Source organism: Erythrolamprus reginae, chromosome 2, assembly GCF_031021105.1.
Source record: "Erythrolamprus reginae isolate rEryReg1 chromosome 2, rEryReg1.hap1, whole genome shotgun sequence".
NCBI classification, from domain to species: Eukaryota; Metazoa; Chordata; class Lepidosauria; order Squamata; family Dipsadidae; genus Erythrolamprus; species Erythrolamprus reginae.
Genome location: NC_091951.1, coordinates 73599275 through 73617901, shown reverse-complemented (window position 1 = coordinate 73617901; position 18627 = coordinate 73599275). Strand labels below are relative to the sequence as shown.

The 18627-nt window shown below is 43.5% G+C and overlaps 1 protein-coding gene across 2 annotated transcripts in view; it reads left to right on the top strand.

Annotated features, from left to right (window-relative positions):
- Positions 1 to 325: 325 nt before the first annotated feature.
- LOC139160461 (netrin-4-like) overlaps positions 326 to 18627 on the top strand; it is an 89047-nt gene continuing 70745 nt past the window's right edge. Inside the window, exons 1-3 of one of the 2 annotated variants that reach the window (XM_070738346.1) lie at positions 326 to 369; positions 1234 to 1391; positions 10553 to 11085. In XM_070738346.1, the coding sequence (XP_070594447.1) occupies positions 1304 to 1391; positions 10553 to 11085 (621 nt within the window). In that variant the 5' untranslated portion in view covers positions 326 to 369; positions 1234 to 1303. Of the gene's footprint in view, positions 370 to 1105; positions 1392 to 10552; positions 11086 to 18627 lie in introns of those variants that run through there. The other variant, XM_070738345.1, reaches the window with a different exon arrangement.

The following is an 18627-nucleotide window of genomic DNA, read 5'->3' as shown; positions in this document are numbered from 1 at the left end:
TTCAGGCCAATGGCCGTCCAATCTCAGATCAGACCAAAGACGGCGGGAAATGTGCCCCCCCCCAATCCCACTCCACATACACCCCACACCCCCATACTGTACAATGCCCGTCTTTTTTAAGGAACACGCGACTGTTGCGCGAGGTCCACACGATCAGCCCCGATGGTGGAGGGACGGGGCGGGGAAGCGGATCTTTAAACTGCACGCTTGGTCGAAGGGGACTGAGGGGAACGGAGCATGGGAATGACGCGATGGCGGATTTCTGCTCCGTCTATGGGGCAGAAAGCGAGGAGGAAGAGGGTGGGAGAGGAGGGGAAAGACCACGAAGGGCGACGGCGGGGACGCAAAAGAGTCACAGCTTTGCAAAACGTACGTTGCGATCTCTTTGTAGACCCACCCCAAAGCTCAATTTTTAAAATTTATTTGCAGAGATATTGAATTAGAATTGAACCACGGGGAGTGTAGCTTTTTTCCCCATATTAATTTCTATATCATTTCTAGAGGGAAACACATCTCAGTTCTAATCATCTTCAGGACATCCGGTGGGTTTCTGAAATTCTCGGGATTTCAAGATCGTCGGGTTTTGCTCCAAGCAAGCGCCCGACCTCGCACGTCGGATCGTCCAGTAGTAGTTCCCCTCTGAGCAATCCCCTCCCGTTCTCCCGGCCTGCTGCTTCGGAGTGAAGGAGCCGGGAGAGTCGGTGTAGTTGGTGCCCAACACGAAGGCAGAGCTTTGCCCCGGAATGCACTCTCGCTTGGAGCTCCGAGGTGGGCGGGGGAGAAGGGACGTGGGGAGACGAAAGATCTAGTCCAGGATAAGAGATTCCCGGCGGGGATGAGAATCGAGAACTCCGGATCCCGATCGACGGTCGCCTCGTGTTTTGGACACGAAAAGGAAGCAAAGCAGCGGTTTTTGGCGCCTGCTCGATTGCACTACTGCCTTTGCCAATCCCCGTGCGACTTTCGCCGAGGCGAGCCGGGGAGAGAGATGGGAGGGGAGTGCGTCTCACCCTCTAAAGCCCCGCCAGCGGCGATGGACGGCCGGGATTGACTGACACTGCAGCGAGAGAGAGAGAGAGCGGCGGCTTGGGAAGGGCGACCCCGGGGGGGGGGCAAGGAAGGGGGAGCTTAAAAGAGAAATGACAGGGCAGAAAACCCGGCAGTCCCAGAAGCATCCCAAGAAATTATGAGGGGAGTTGTTGTTGGGATTTTGTTTTCTTTTTCCTGCCAAAGGTTGAGCGGGGCACCAGACATGTAAAATAGCCTTAATTACTATTTTCCACCTCGCGTCGGTGTGGCGAAGATGGATTTCCTAGACGGAGTCGCCCAACGTAAACGCTTCGCGCTGCTCGTATTCCTGGAGTACATTCTTTTCGCCCAGCTTGGAGCAGGTAAGCAGAAATAAGTAGTAAATGACGTTTGAGCCACAGGTGCTTCAGATGAGTGTTTAAAAGCTTTTCGTGTTCAGTTGGAGTTTAGGAAGTTAGTAAGTCTCCATTAACCCTCATGCAAACTGTTGGGATTTGCTTATTATAAATAGCTCTTGTCTTCCTTTTAAAACCAGAAAAGGGAGTCGGAAATTTTCCCGTTCTTAAAATTTAATGTGAAAGTGTCAGGGAAGGAGAATGTTTAGTTTGGGGTAATTATCGGGACTGGGGGGTGGGTAGGTGGGTGGGAGAATGTCTGAGGGCAATTCCAGTTTGGATGTTAAGATTTCATGTTCTGCAAATAGCAATAGCATTTAGACTTCTATACCGCTTCCTAGTGCTTTTACAGCCCTCTCTAAGCGGTTTACAGAATCAGCATATTGCCCCCAACAATCTGGGTCCTCATTTTACCCACCTCCGAAGGATGGAAGGCTGAGTCAACCTTGAGCCGGTGCTGAGATAAATGAATGGTTTACTTGATGATTTCACACACTGAATATGAATGTAATTTTGGGGTGGTTATGTTGTGTGTGCAACTTGTATGTTCAAAATTTCTGTACAGCAAGCACCTGACAGAAAATTTCAGCGGGACAAGGCATGGAAAGAACATAGTTAGAAGAATGGGACAGATGTAGCGAATCTGAATGAAGTTGTTCACTTGTGTAAAAAAGGGCCCGTTGGTTTTTCAACAAAAATACCTTTAGAAAGACATTTAGAAGAACAGTTTGATATTCTAAAAACTACCCCCTGGCATAAGGATTAGAGATGTGTTTGTAACAGGGAATTTGAGGCAAAGCCTTCTGTGTTTAGAGCGCCCCCTAGTGGTGCTGAAAAATAAGGCTTCATTTCTTGAGACAGAAGTTCCCCTTAGAACAGTGATTTTCAACCTTTTTTGAGCCACGGCACATTTTTTACATTTACAAAACCATGGGGCACATTGACGGGGGGGGGGGGGCGCTAAAAAAGTTTGGACAAAAAAATTCTCTCTTCCTCCCTTTCGCTCTACAGTATTTCTCTCTCCCTCTTTCTTTCTTTCTCTCTCTCTCTCCATCGCTCTTTCTCTCTTCCTTCTTTCCTCTTTTTTGCTCTCTCTCTCCCTCCCTACTTCCCTCTATGTCTTTCTCTCTCCCATCTTCCCTCCCTCTCTTTCTCTCTCCCTCTCTTGCTTTCTTTCTTTCTCTCTCTTGCTCTCTCTCTTGCTTTCTTTCTCTCTTGTTCTCTTTCTCTCTTTCTTTCTTTCTTTCTTTCTCTCGCTTTCTTTCTCTCTCTTGCTTGCTTTATCTCTCTCTTTCTCTTGTTTTCTTTCTCTCTCTGAGCTTCGCGGCACACCTGACCATGTCTCGCGGCACACTAGTGTGCCACGGCACACTGGTTGAAAAACACTGCCTTAGAAGACACTGATTTAGAAGGCTTAAAAAGACATTGGTCTGCCATGGAGTACCTCAGTGTTTCCCAACCTTGGCAACCTGAAGATATTTGGACTTCAACTCCCAGAATTCCCCAGCCAGCGAAGTCCAGATATCTCCAAGTTGCCAAGGTTGGGAAACACTGGAGTACCTAACAATTCAGTTAATCGTCATTGCCTATGTTCATACAACATGCTAAGCCGCAAATTATGGTTTACAAGGCATAATAGCTGGATTCACACATTGCATCAAGCCAAACCAAATAAGTCCTAACTGTCAACGACTACTTCAGCTTCAACCCCAACAACACACAAGCAAACAACAGATACAAATTTAAAGTAAACTGCTTTAACCTCAACTGCAGGAAATTCAACTTTAGTAACTGAGTAGTTGATGCATGGAACTCACTACCTGACTCTGTAGTATCCTCACCTAACCTCCAAAACTTTATGCTTAGCTTAGACTATCCTCTGTTGACCTCTCCTGATTCCTAAGAGGTCAGTAAGGGGCGTGCATAAGTGCATTAGCATGCCTTCCATTCCCTGTCCCAATGCTTCTCTCTTACAAGTATCATGTACATAAACATTGTTATATCTTTGTATACCACCAATAGGTACTTGACAAAACAAACAAATAAATAAAAAATAAATAAAAAGTGAATCTGGTTTAGCAGCTGATTGGCAAAGTCTTTTCCAGGTTTTGCATAGGAATCTTTTCCAAGTGTAGCTTACAACATTGGGGCTGAATGGGAGGCTACCTGCATGGAAAACATGTAGCAATAGCAATAAGACTTGTATACCGCTTCCTAGTGCTTTTACAGCCCTCTCTAAGCTGTTTACAGAATCAGCCTATTGCCCCCAACAATCTGGGCCCTCATTTTACCCACCTCGGAAGGATGGAAGGGCTGAGTCAACCTTGAGCTGGTGGTGAGATTTGAACTGCTGAACTACAGCTAGCAGTTATCTGAAGTAGCCTGCAGTGCTGCACTCTAACCACTGCGCCACTGTACCTACGGAAAGTGTCATATGGAAAACCCATTCCATTTTGATGCTGGCTGGCAGCAGTTTTGATAACAGGCTTTTCCAAACTTACCGGTAATGCCATCCACTGAAACTAAGGTGGGTGAGAACCAAAGATAGGTCATTTCCATAGACACAGAACCTTTTCCCCTTGCAATATTTATTTTATTGATTGATTGATTTTGTCCAATACACAAAATACACAATGAAGGTTATAGAGGATATACTGTAGTAGAGGAGATATAGGAGAGACTATAGGACAGGGGACGGAAGGCACTCTAGTGCGCTTATGTACACCCTTTACTGACCTCTTAGGAATCTGGAGAGGTCAACTGTGGATAGTCTGAGGGTAAAATATTGGGGGTTAGGGGATGATGCTAAAGAATCTGGTAATGAGTTTCATGCTTCGACAACCTGATTACTAAAGTCGTATTTTTACAGTCAAGTTTGGAGCGGTTAATATTAAGCTTCAATCTGTTGTGTGCTCTTGTGTTGTTGTGGTTGAAGCTTAAGTAGTCTTTGACAGGCAGAGCATATGCACATGGTTCTGCTTTCTTTGGACTGAGGATTGCCTTCGGCCATTCCCAGTGATGTAGCACATCATCCAGTGTTCCTCTTAGAATTCTATCCTGCAACATTCTTCCTGTTTGGTAAGGGATGGGCAGCTGGATACCTAAATCAGCAACTTTTTCGAGCCTTAGGGATTGTTGTGGAATTACCGCAATAGCCCAAGGGCTTCCACATAGCCAAAATCTTGTGAGACCTCATGCAGGATTGCTAAACTTTTGCAAAAAAGCAACAACAAACAAGCAAAGCAAAAAAAACCCCAAAAATCCTAAACTTGTGATTCCTTGAGATTACAAGAAAACTATTTTGTCAAGCCAGATTGTTGAGGAATGCTATGGAGGCTGATGAGCACTGCTGGGTATTATTGTTGCCATCTGGCAGAGCAAAACCCCTTCTCAGGATAAACCTTCACATAATAATAGCTGGATAGTGCCACCGATTTCAGACCAGAGTTTTTTTGGCTCTATTGTGAAAAAATATATGTCCAAGTACAATGTACTAGTTCCTTTGAATGGTAGCCAAAGATCTGTCACCTCAGAAAGCCACAGAGTCCTCCTAATGATTCAAATATGATTTGCTAAGAATCCCTACTAATCAAATAATAATGAAAGCATTGAAAAAAATGGCTGGAGGGAACTGTTGAATCTCAGATCCAAAAGCCTACATAGCACACTGCAAATATGTAATATGCAAGTTCCATTTCAGTTCAACAATTTAATCCAGATTTGTGTCTTGCTCTTCGTTCTTTCCAGCATGATAGCTCTCAATAATATTCAATAAAGATTTCGGTCCAATAGCTATAGAAAATCATAGGCTCTGACTATCTGTGTATCCAATATAATGCAGTCTGGACATTGCTGCAATAGAAAAACCTAGTAATATTTAACTTGATTTCTTACAGGCACGATAAAATTAAGATGTTGTTGTTGCTTCTTCTTCTTGATTTTAATTCCTCTTCCTGCTGTCAGTCCAGATGTTCACAAATTCTTGTTGAAGCATTGCAAAAATGCCAAGCAAGGAAAGAGGAATCTTGTTTTGTCTGTGCCCTATCTATGTTCAAACTATCCCACACCGATGTGAAGGCTATAATTGGCTGAATGTAGCTTTATTGTTTGGCATGGCTAAGAACCCCACGGGCGTGATTTCCTATTTTGTGATGGGAAGCAAATTAAAAGTTTGATCATTCGGCTTTTGCTTTGGAGGTCATTATCATGTAAAATCATCTTGCGATGAATTACAACGTACAGCTGACTTGGAAGACCTGACATCTAAGGCGGGAAAGAGAGAATCTGCCTTTGATTCTTTCCTTTCCCTTTTCCCCTTTCCCCCTCTTAGTACCTGATTCTGAAGTATCATAAAAGTAAAATATTGTGGTTAAAGGGGCAATGAAGGCAGTCCATGTTTTGAGAGAACAAGTGTTGTTCAAAGCCCCTTTCCTCATTCAAGGTCCCCTTGGAGTAAAGGTCAGTGTTTAGTCTGCAAGCAAAATATTTCACCAGAAGAGCTCTTCACTCCTCCACTAGCAACAGAATACCCTACGAAAATAGACTAACAATCCTGGGTCTAGAAAGCTTAGAACTACGACGTCTAAAACACGATTTAAGTATTTCCCACAAGATCATATGCTGCAACGTCCTACCTGTCAATGACTACTTCAGCTTCAACCGCAACAACACAAGAGCACACAACAGATTCAAACTTAATATTAACCGCTGCAAACTTGACTGTAAAAAATATGACTTTAACAATCGAGCTGTCGAAGCGTGGAACTCATTGCCAGACTCAGTAGTGTCAACCCCTAACCCTCAACATTTTACCCTTAGACTATGCACGGTTGACCTCTCCAGGTTCCTAAGAGATCAGTAAGGGGCGTACATAAGTGCACTGGTGTGCCTTTCGTCCCTTGTCCAATTGTCTTTCCTTTATCTCATATATCATATATATTTTCTTCCTTTCATATATTTTCTCCTCTATTTTATATTTTTCTTTATATATATTGCCTCATGTCTATTCTCTTCTATGTATTGTGTATTGGACAAAATAAATAAATAAATTAAATAAATAAATAAATAAAATAAAACACTCTAGACAGCTTCTGCAAAAATAAAGCAAAACTCGTTCTCCTTGATGCCTTCAGTCTGAAGAATCCATGTTGACCATCGATCTTACTTGGTAGTGGTGAGTGGTTTGAAAAAAGCAGAAAGCCCAAGTTATATTGACCCGCTCTATTAGTTTGCAATCTTTCCCTATCATCTCATAACAAAGACTGGGACTCTTGCTACATAGCTACATCATTTGCAGAGAAGATTTATTTATTTTGTCCAATACACAATGGAGGTTATATAGGATATATCAGAGAAAGAATAGAAGAGAATATATAGGAATAGAATACAGTATATCAATGAAAGAATAGAGAAAGGATATAGGAATAGAAGAAAAGATATATGAGATATAGGAGAGACAATATATCTCCAACTTCTTTTTGTTTAAATAAAACGCCACCACTCCTCACTATTTTACATTGCTCAAACGTTCAGAATAACCTACACGGGTATTTGTATGAAGGAAATACAAGGTTTGTTCAGGCCTCTAAATTCAAAACAAATTGTGGACACAGGATTCCTTGCTGGTGGAGCTGATCTCGCGTACCCACCAAGTAGCACAGGTGCCATAGGTTTGCCATACCAGGTGTAGGGTCTCCTGCTTGGCCAGTGGAGGTTGGACTAGGTGACCTTGAAGTTGCTTTCCAACTACTGAAAATTTGTAGGGTCCTACACCAGTGATGATTGCATACATCTTTCCTTCTGAATGTACATATACTGTACAGTGATACCTCATCTTACAAACGCCTCATCATACAAACTTTTTGAGATACAAACCCGGGGTTTAAGATTTTTTTGCCTCTTCTTACAAACTATTTTCACCTTAAAAACCCACCGCCGCCGCTGGGATGCCCCGACTCCGGACTCCTATTGCCAGCGAAGCACCCATTTTTGTGCTGCTGGGATTCCCCTGAGGCTCCCCTCCATGGGAAACCCCACCTCCGGACTTCCGTTGCCAGCGAAGCGCTTGTTTTTGCGATGCTGGGATTCCCCTGCTGGGATTCCCCTGCAACATCGCAAAAACACAGAAGTCCGGAGGTGGGGTTTCCTATGGAGGGGAACCTCAGGGAAATCCCAGCAGCGCAAAAATGGGCGCTTCGGCTGGCAAAAGGGGTGAATTTTGGGCTTGCACGTATTAATCGCTTTTCCATTGATTCCTATGGGAAACATTGTTTCATCTTACAAACTTTTCACCTTAAGAACCTCGTCCCGGAACCAATTAAGTTTGTAAGACAAGGTATCACTGTATAGGCAACTGAATTCAGATTTTTATTTATTTATTCATTCATTCATTCATTCTATTTTTAATGCCACCCTTCTCCTTAGACTCAGGGCGGCTTACAACATGTTAGCAATAGCACTTTTTAACAGAGCCAGCATATTGCCCCCACAATCCAGGTCCTCATTTTACCCACATCAGAGGGATGGAAGGCTGAGTCAACCTTGAGCCAGTAATGAGATTTGAAGTGCTGGCCTGTAGAACTAGCAATCAGCTTTAATGGCCTGCAGTATGGCACTACCTTTTTTTCCCCCTTTCTAATTCTGCATATGATTTCAAAAAAGATAACAAATCCCTTGTTTACTAGTTAACACTTCAATGTCCATTGGAATTGTCTGTTTCAGCCATCTCCCATGGAAGAGGTTGCCCAGTTTTGCTTTCCAGCTGTGTGTCTCACCCTCAGTGGAGCCATTCTTTAATCAAGCCACCTCTGGCAAGCAGCCACCCTCCTGGGGACGTGGAATAAATACATAAAAAGACAAGGAGCAGGGATTATTGAACAAGCCATCAATCAAGGGCCAAATTCCCAATGACACCCAGCACCTGGGGCCCGGAGAAGAAAAATGCACCACAATCTTGATTGTTTATCCTTTCTATGAATTATTCAAAGAGACCCATTTGGTATTCAGGCTAGGTCCCAAGTTGCTTCTGTCCCTTCATCCATACTGCCCCATGACTGTGACCCCACATTTCAGGGAATAAGTGAGTGATGGATGGGCTGCCTGATTGGGAAGCCAAGCAATCACATTGATTTTTCCCAATGTGAGGCTCTTAACCCCATCATTTGAACCAACCCTCCCCCCACAATCAACTTTTCCCTGTGTTCATTTGCCTGCTGTTCTTAGCCATGCAACAGTTCAACAGAAACTTTATTTATTTATTTTTGTCCTGTCCTGCCTTGTGTCTTTAAGTCAGTTTTCAACTTCTGGTGATCCTTGGATTGGTCCTTGCAGTTTTCTTAACACCTTTGTTCAGAAGTCATTTGCCCCTTGCATTTTTGAATGACTGGTCCAGGGCAGGGGTGGTTCTAACTTATCTCACTGCCGGTTTGCTTCCTCCCAAGCCTTGCAGGCATGTGCGTGCAAAAGGCGCACCCAGATGCACAGTGCCAAAAAGAGGGGGGGGGGAGAAAAAAAAAGCCAAGAACAACATGGCCATCACATGCAAAATACTGGAAACTTGGCTTTAAAATTGTAAAAATGATATCGGTGCCCATGGACCGGTACCGACTGAAACTTTTATGTGACATCATTGTGATGTCACCATAGGATTGCTGCCAGTTTGGGCAAACCAGTCCGAACCGGGAGGAACTCAACTTTGGTTCAGGGTCACTCAACTGCAAGGGTGAAATTCGAAAATTTTTCCTACTGGTTCTGTGGGCCTGACTTGGTGGGCATGGCAGGGGAAGGATACTGCAAAATCTCCATTCCCACCCCACTCTGGGCCAGCCAGAAGTGGTATTTGCCGGTTCTCCAAACTACTCAAAATTTCCACTACTAGTTCTCCAGAAAAAAAAGAGAGAGATGGGAAAGGTTTTCTGATCTCATCTATACGAAATGGAAAAAAAAGTTGGCTTGCTTGCTGGGTGGTTTGCTAGTTTTAAGTGGTGAAACATGTACATTCATAATTTTTATCTCCATTCATCTCTTGGCCCTGATCATTCTTATTAATATGTAGGCCAGTTTCCTTCTGAAACAAAGTTAATGCAAAGGTTTCTGTTGGGTTAGAAACTTATGCAAATGGAATGCATTTTACTCATCCGTAGTGGCTTTACACCTTAAGTCAGAGGATCACAGAGAAGATTTCCATTTGCACAAGCTGAAGTATAGAATCTGCTCTTCTCCATGTACATTTCCCCCCACCTTCTACTCTTAAGGTCTTCGGAGAGGGGCGGCATACAAATCCAAATAATAAAAATAAATAAGGTGCTTCTTTAATATTTTTTCAAGCAGTCTTCTGTAAATAAAATATGCTCATTGACTTCTGGAAATGAATACTGTAGTTCTAAACAGAGATTGTTGATGCTTTCTGAGTTTGTTGTTTTCTTACAGATATTTCATTATGCAAATCAGATAACATCAGTGCTAGTCTAAGGGAGTCTAATCTAGCACTATTTAGTCTAATTACCTAGTTTGGATAATGAATTATTGGTTAGAAAACAACCAAGCTTGGAGACCACCAAGGACCCCTTATTTCAAACCTGAACTACAAATATTCTCCGTTATTGAAATCAATACTGCACCCTAATTTCCTGCCTCCTCTTCTCTTTCTCTATGCCTCCATATAAGAAATAAGAAAAATCAGAGAACTGACTGTTGTTTTATGCTCAACGCAATTTAACAGAAGTAATCTGAATTAAAACCAACACATTGCTACCAATTTTAACTGGCCTCCAGGTTAAACATTTTACACTTCTCTCTCTCTCTCTCTCTCTCTCTCTCTCTCTCTCTCTCTCTCTCTCTCTCTCTCTCTCTCTCACACACACACACACACAAACACACACATACACACACATACACACGCATTTGCAGAAATGATAGGTAGGTAGGTAGGTAGGTAGGTAGATAAGAAGATAGATAGATGATAGATAGATAGATAGGGGGGAAGAGAGAGAGATATGGAAAGACAGGATGCAGTTCCGTGAAATAGGTTGACTTTAAATGTTCAGGAAGCATTTGAGGAAGCAGGTCAAACAGAATTGAACAGAATTCAAACAGCAGTGAATTGGTTTGTCATCCCTCTGTTCTTGCAGGTTCAATGAAGCCACGAGCTTTCCGCTGTGATGGGCATTCCTGCAATCCTGCAGTGGGAAATCTAGCAACAGGCAGGATACCAACTACACTTACCACTTGTGGACAGAACAGCACAGAACTCTACTGTTTTTATCCAGAGCACAACCTGCACCACGGCTCCTGTGGAATGCCCAAGTGTACCAAATGCAACGCCAACCAGCCTAATAACTCTCACCATCCCAATGAGATGACTGATGACTTCTTCCTGCATCCTGGTTCCTGGTGGCAGTCCGCCCAAGGGGTGCACCGAGAAGAAATCAGGCTGGATTTGGAAACAGAGTTCTATCTGACCCATGTCATTGTAGTCTTCAAGTCACCCCGCCCAGCAGCCATGGTACTGGAGAGGTCTCAGGACTATGGGCAGACCTGGAGACCTTACAAATACTTTGCTGTCAATTGCACAGCTACGTTTGGGCTTCCAGATGATAACAGTGAAGAGGGATCTCTTTGTACCTCCAGATATTCTGAGGCGGTTCCTTGCACCAGAGGAGAGGTAAGCTATAGTAATTAAAAAAGGATATACCATATTTTTGGGAGTATAAGTCACACCGGAGTATAAGATGCACCTTAGTTTTGGGGGAGGAAAAAGAGTGGGGGAAAAAAATCTGCATCTGCCTCCAGCAATTTGCCTCCCAGCAAACAGCAGGGATGATATACACTGTTTGCGCTGTATTTCTGTGCATGTGTGCCTGACCCATAGAAATAGCAAGAAATTGAAGAAATGTTCATTATGGCAGTATATCAATGCCAGAACGTTTTCTTAAATGTAGTCACACTAACTCCTCCCAATTATTTAAATAGAACTACTCCAAACATGACCAAGTCAAGGTTTAACTCAGCTGCCTTATCGTAATACTAAAACACTCTTACATTTCAGATTATACTTGTACAGATGCTGTTAAAATTGATGTGGCTCTCTTGAAGTATACATTGTTCTCTGCTATTTAAAAGAAGATACAAAAGCACCGGTCCTGTTCAGATCAAGCATTTATTTTTAAAAGATTTTTCATTTTGTTAAGTTGTCTAGATAATAAAGCAGTCTTTAAAAATAAGTCTAATATTTGAACATTCTATTTACATTTATAATTATTGGCTTACCTCCTTGCATCCAGTTTCAGGAACTGATTAGCACAAGAAAATAAAATTCTGCCTCTTCCTTCCAGCAATTTGCCTCATTGCAGTTTTAGTTTCACTTTCATTTTAGCATGTGGGCCTGTCTGCAGCTTCCAACCACATGATGTTGGAAAGTCTTCAGGCTCCCTTGACTGAAAATTGGAGATGAGCACCACCCCCTTGAGTTGGTCCCCTTGAGTTAACCTTTATCTTAAGATATTAAAAACACGAGAAATTACATTATAATGCAGTTTGTAGAGAGTGATTCTTCCATTTATTTATTTATTGGATTTCTATGCCACCACACTCCGAGGACTCGGGGCGGCTCACCTAATATAGCAAGTAAAAACATTCATATTTAATTTCTGTAACTTGCTTCATTTTTGGTAGTATGTTGATATAATACAAGCCATCCTCTAACTTCACTCACGTTCAACAGAAGTTATGATCAAAAGCAGAAGCCTATGTTAAGGTACTGATCCATTCAGCTTAAGTTCCCAAATGAGATAGAAATAGTTATAGTGAGCCGCCCCGAGTCTTCGGAGAAGGGCGGCATACAAATATTATTATTATTATTATTATTATTATTATTATTATTATTATTATTATATTATATTTATATAATAAAAGACCTGGTCATGGCTTACAACTGGAACACTCAAAAAGGAGACAGAAGGACTAATACTGGCAGCACAAGAACAGGCCATTAGAACAAATGCGATCCAAAGTGCAGACTCTGTAAAGAAACAGATGAAACAATTGATCACATACTCAGCTGCTTCAAAAAGATCGCACAGACTGACTACAAGCATAGACATGATGCTGTGGCACAGGTGGTCCACTGGAACTTGTGCCGGAACTACCCTTTACCAGTGGCAAAGAACTGGTGGGATCATAAGCCCGAAAAAGTGGTCGAAAATGAGCAAGCAAAACTACTGTGGGACTTCCGACTTCAGACTGACTGAATTCTGAAGCATAACACACCAGACATCCTGATTGTGGAGAAAAAGAAAGTATGGATCATCGACATCGCAATCCCAGGGGACAGCAGAATTGAGGAGAAGCAGCTAGAGAAATTAGTGAAATATGAAGATCTAAAAATCGAGCTGCAACGACTCTGGCATAAGCCAGTGAAAGTGGTCCCAGTGGTACTTGGCAAGCTGGGTGCAGTGCCAAAGGATCTCAGCGGACATTTGAAAACCATCGGAATTGACAAAATCTGCATCTGTCAATTGCAAAAGACTGCTTTACTGGGATCGGCAAACATAATTCGCCGCTACATCACGCAGTCCTAGGTGCTTGGGAAGCGCCCAACTGGTGATGAAATACGAAACCCAGCATAGTGATCTCATTTGCTGTGTTGTATTGATATAATAATAATACAGTGTTCCCTCGATTTCCGCAGGGGATGCGTTCTGAGACCGCCCGCGAAAGTCGAATTTCCGCGAAGTAGAGATGCGGAAGTAAATACACCATTTTTGGCTATGGACAGTATCACAAGCCATCCCTTAACACTTTAAATCCCTAAATTGCAATTTCCCATTCCCTTAGCAACCATTTACTCACCATTATTACTGGTACTCACCATTGAATAAGACACTTTTAGTGATCCTGATATTTATAAACATAATTATTTATTAACAATAATTATTTTTTTTGTTATTTATTTGCAAAAATTCTTAGTTTGGCAATGACGTATGACGTCATCGGGTGGGAAAAACCGTGGTATAGGAAAAAAACTGCGAAGTATTTTTTAATTAATATTTTTTGAAAAACCGTGGTATAGGCTATTCGCGAAGTTCGAACCCGCGAAAATCGAGGGAACACTGTAATAAAGAAATGAAGATTCTTTTTTCAGCCTGTTCACATGGGTAAAATCTATCAGGTTCTTTTTGAGTAGTTTGGAGAACCGGTAGTGGAAATTTTGAGTAGTTCGGAGAACCGGTAGTGGAGAACCAGCAAATACCACTTCCGGCTGGCCCCAGAGTGGGGTGGGAATGGAGATTTTGCAATATCTTTCCTCTGCCATGCCTACCAAGCCATGCCCACAGAACCGGAAATTTAAAAAATTGGATTTCACCACTGCCTGTCCACCTGTACAGTCAAGGGTTCTGGGAAATGAGAAACACATTGTTTAATAAAGCAGAGCATGTGGAAGTGAAGATAAGTGTCTCTTTGGAAGGAGGATCTTGGAGCAATGAAAACCAGCTCATTACAACTTTCTACTTTAATGTCACTGGAGCTATATGTCAAACTGCTCTTCTAACAAAGAATACAAACACTTGCTTGTTTCCTTGCTTGTTTATTTACACTTCCATTAGAATGTAGAGAAAGTTAAACTATCAAAAGGCTATTCATTTTAGACAAGAGCCTGTGTGACAGATGACACCAATGAAGTGTGCTAGAATGAGCCCATTACTGGAATTCACTAGGAAAAGAAGAATTGTGTCTGCTTGAATAAGATAACCTGTTGCTATGGAAGCATGTTAAACATGCCTTGCTTGGCAGACTAGTTTAAACTCTGCAGTTCATTCCATACTCTGCCCAACCTGAGAGGAGGAGGTGGTGGTGGGGTAGTTAAAATAAAATGCAACCAAATATGTTTTTAGAATGTTTGAAATATATTTCAAAGCAGAAAGTGGATCATATCTATTCTGTTTGTCTTGTTACTGATTCTGATAGAAATTGTCCTTGGAAAAAGTCCCAAATTCAGGACCGGTCCTGGATTGTGCTTTTTAAAGTGGCATCATTAAAAAAAAGTCTTGAAGTTGCATTCTTCTCCCAGCATCAAAGCCACAGTGATGGACTTCTGTCAAAACTGAATGTAGATCTATAACTGCATGGATGTAAACATAACACCTTCCATATATTTATTTTAAAAAGTAACAAAAATGAGTTTTGTAAAAGAAAAAAACAAAGTCAAACTTCCATTCCCTGTTCTCACCATAAACTGGATCAGGCACCTGTTCCACAGGATACAGCAAACAGGTAAGGCCAGAAATTAGTTCAGAAGAGGATGTTGGCTCAAGGGTATCATGTCTTTAAGCAAGAACAAAAATGTATGCTAAAAAGATAAACATTTTGAGAGTTGGAAGGAAGGTCCTTCAAGGCTACAATATCACTGTTCTCTGCTTACGAAGCTCCTGAGATACTGATCTGAGATGGGGTCTTGTGACAAAATGAGATGGCCAGTTGGATTGCATATTTTGGGTTGGATCACTGGGTATAAGCTCATAGCAGAGGACAAGGATTAAAAAAAAGGGTAAAGGAGGTTTTCAGCCCTTGGAGGTCCATTGGAACGGGTGAGAAAGAAGAAGTTAAAACTAGCCTGGAAATCACATCTCCTATAGATCAAACCTGACTCCTGGTGACTTTAGGAACAAATCCATTCAGGTTTGGGCGGGGGGGGGGGGTGTTTGGCAATAATATGGCAGTGACTTCTGATTTTTCACCCCAACTTTCCAGTTTAGCCATAGCCTAAATATTTCCCAGTTGACTCCCTTTGGAAAATAACCAAGCTTGACTCTGCTTAGCTTGCGAGCCGAGGCAGGTCATGCAGCCACTGCCACGTGAGTGTGTGCTTTTGTGTGTGTGTGTGTGTGAGTGTGAGTGTGATATTTTTGCTGATAATGAAAAGGAAGGGAGACTAGTATAGATCTATTTCAATGTATTTTGCTCTCATCAGCTAGCCATACCCTTACCAGGATTTGAACCTTGGAAGTCTGCCTATAAGGTAGTAGCTTTAATCTCTAGGCGACTGGTTCTCCTCCTCTCAGCTTGTACCAGGGAAGAATTATATGGGTTTTTTTTTCCTGTTGAATCACTCTAGTATGCTCCCTCCCATATTTGGGTATACCAGAGTGATTCAACAGAAAAAACCCCCCATATAATTCTTCCCAGTGGCCTAGGGGTTAAAGCTACTACCTTATAGGCAGACTTCCAAGGTTCAAATCCTGGTAATGGTATGGCTAGCTGATGAGAGCAAAATACGTTGAAATACGTATTTTGTATGTATGTATGTATGTATGTATTATTTATTTATTTATTTATTTATTTATTTATTTATTTATTATTTAGATTTGTAAGCCGCCCCTCTCCGCAGACTCGGGGCGGCTCACAGCAAGATGCAACAATTCATGACAAATCCAAATATAATTTAAAATATTTAAAAAGAACCCCATTTTACTAACAAACACACACACAAACATACCATGCATAAATTGTACATGCCCGGGGAAGTTGTTTCAGTTCCCCCATGCCTGACGGCAAAGGTGGGTTTTAAGGAGTTTACGGAAGGCAGGGAGAGTAGGGGCAGTTCTAATCTCTGGGGGGAGTTGGTTCCAGAGAGTCGGGGCCACCATAGAGAAGGCTCTTCCCATGTATGTATGTATGTATGTATGTATGTATGTATGTACGCAGGGCAGGGCAGGGCAGGGCAGGATTTTTTCCATTTAAAAGCAAGACAAGGAAAAACTCAACAGGTTAAGCCAGACCCCCACGAGGGCCAAGTTGCAACTTCAGGGTCACCTCTTGAATAACAAGTCTTTGACTCAGCATTTCCGCTTTGGACCTGGTGCCAAAGAAAGCTCATTGCAATTCTGGAGTTATTTCAGGTTCCAGCTGGAAAAGATCAATCCAGGGATTAGTCACTGCGAAAGGCAAGTGCCCAAATGTTATGACTAGGGTTTGTCTGTCCAGTATGTCGCTGAACCTGAGCTGCAGAAGATATAAAATACAGAGGCAGAGGTGGGGGAAGCAGTTAACCTCCCGCAGAATAAACACACAGCCAGCACAGCCAGGTTCTGCTTCTCCAGAGATGGCTTAGAGTGTGCCTTATGTGCTTTTGAGTGGTAGTAAGGAATGAGAGTGCAAGCAGAGAATACCGTCTTGTGCAGAAAAGACAGAAGGGAGGCTCAATTTATTGCTGCTCCGATGCAAAAAAGAATCATATCCTTTCAACCAGCATTTTAATGAGCCACATCAACAGCAGGGTGGCTTTTTTTCTTTTACCCCCTTTCCTTTTGACTTGCAATCAGCCAGGAACAAGTCCTAGTTTTCTGCACTTTCTGATATGCAGATATTCAATTAGATTCCTCATCCTTGCATTGTGATAGAAATTTAATTTAATGTGATTTAATTTATTTGACTTCTGTGCTGCCTCATCCCAATGGGACTCAGGGTGGCTAGTGCTACCGCCAGTTTTTATTTATTTACAGTGATCCCCCGATTATCGCGAGGGTTCCGTTCCAAGACCCCTCGCAATAATCGATTTTTCGGGATGTAGTGGTGCGGAAGTAAAAACACCATCTGCGCATGCGCGCCCCGTTTTCCATGGCAGCGCATGCGCAGATGGTGTTTTTACTTCCGCACCTGGGAAGACCCAGCAGCTGAGGAGCCGCCTGCCTGCCCGCTTGTCCGCCACTTTTCAGCTTGTCCACCGCTTGTCCGCTTGTCCGGCGCTTTTCAGCTTGTCCGCCGCTTTTCTGCTTGTCCGGCCGTCGCTTTTCTTGTCCGGCCGCCGCTTTTCCGCCGCTTGTCCGGCCGCCGCTTGTCCGCCGCTTTTCCGCTTGTCCAGCCGCCGCTTTTCTTGTCCGGCCGCCGCTTGTCCGGCCGCCGCTTGTCCGGCGCTTTTCTGCTTGTCCGGCCGCCGCTTGTCCGCCGCTCTGGGAGTTGAAGACCCAGGGAAGGTTCCTTCGGCCGCCTAGCAGCTGATCTGCTCAGCAGCGCAGTAGCAGCGAGGAGCCGAAGATGGGGTTTCCCCGTTGCCCACGCAAAGGGGAAACCCCATCTTCGGCTCCTCGCTGCTACTGCGCTGCCGAGCAGATCAGCTGCTAGGCGGCCGAAGGAACCTTCCCTGGGTGCCGCCCGCTGCTCGAGAGCAAGAGCGGGAGAGATAGAGAAAGAGAGAGAAGGAAAGAAAGAGATGAGAGAGGGAGGAAGAGAGTGTGAGAGAGGAAGAAGCAAGATAGAGAAAGAGAGAGAGAAAGAAAGATGAGAAAGGAAGGGAGTGACGTCATCGGGTGAAAAAATTGCGATATAGCATTTCGCAAAGATCGAGATCGCGAAACTCGGGGGATCACTGTAATGCATTATATAGCTGAGCTAACACTGGGCACCGTTTGTTGAATCCTAAGAGAGAGAAAAAGGGTAATAGAAATGTTCTTAACTGAACTTGAACTTTCTCCATCTCCTCCTCTTCCGCCCTCTTCCTAATTTTTCTTCCAGAACCTATTGTTGCTAGGCTTATGGCTCCATCTGCTTTTGAAAAGCTGGGGGAAGCTATTCATAAAGACCTCAATGATCTCCCATGCAAACATTAATCAGAAGGGCTTCTGCTTAGAATGCAGAGTTATTACTGTGCCAGAGGTTTGCAAAGCCATTTCAGGACTCTATCTTAGGGTATCTCTTACACCAGTGATGGCGAACCTATGGCGCGGGTGCCACAGGTGGCACACGGAGCCATATCTGCTGGCATGCAAGCCATTGTCCTAGCTCAGCTCCAACATGCATGTGTGTGTTGGCCAGCTGACTTTTGGCTCGCACAAAGGCTCTGGGAGGGCATTTTTGGCATTTTGGCGGAGAGGGGCGGCATATAAATCCAATAAATCGGGGCTTCCGGTTTGGTGGAGATCGCGGCGGGACGTGTCTGGCAGGGCTCTGCCAGGCGATCCCTTCTACCCCCTCCGAAGGTCGCATCTGCGATCGGATCGGGCCCGGATGGCCCGATCCATGAACAGGGGGCTCTCCTCTGCCCGAGGACCCATCGCCAGGACTCCGGAGGCAGCGGTTCGCCCCGCAGCTTCGGAGACGGGAGAACCGCTCCTCTTTGCCTAAGAGGACCGGCCAGCGCTTTCTCCCCTCACTCAGCGGGAAGAACAAAACTCTAAGAAGTGAAAGTACAAATATCTACATTGAAAAAGAA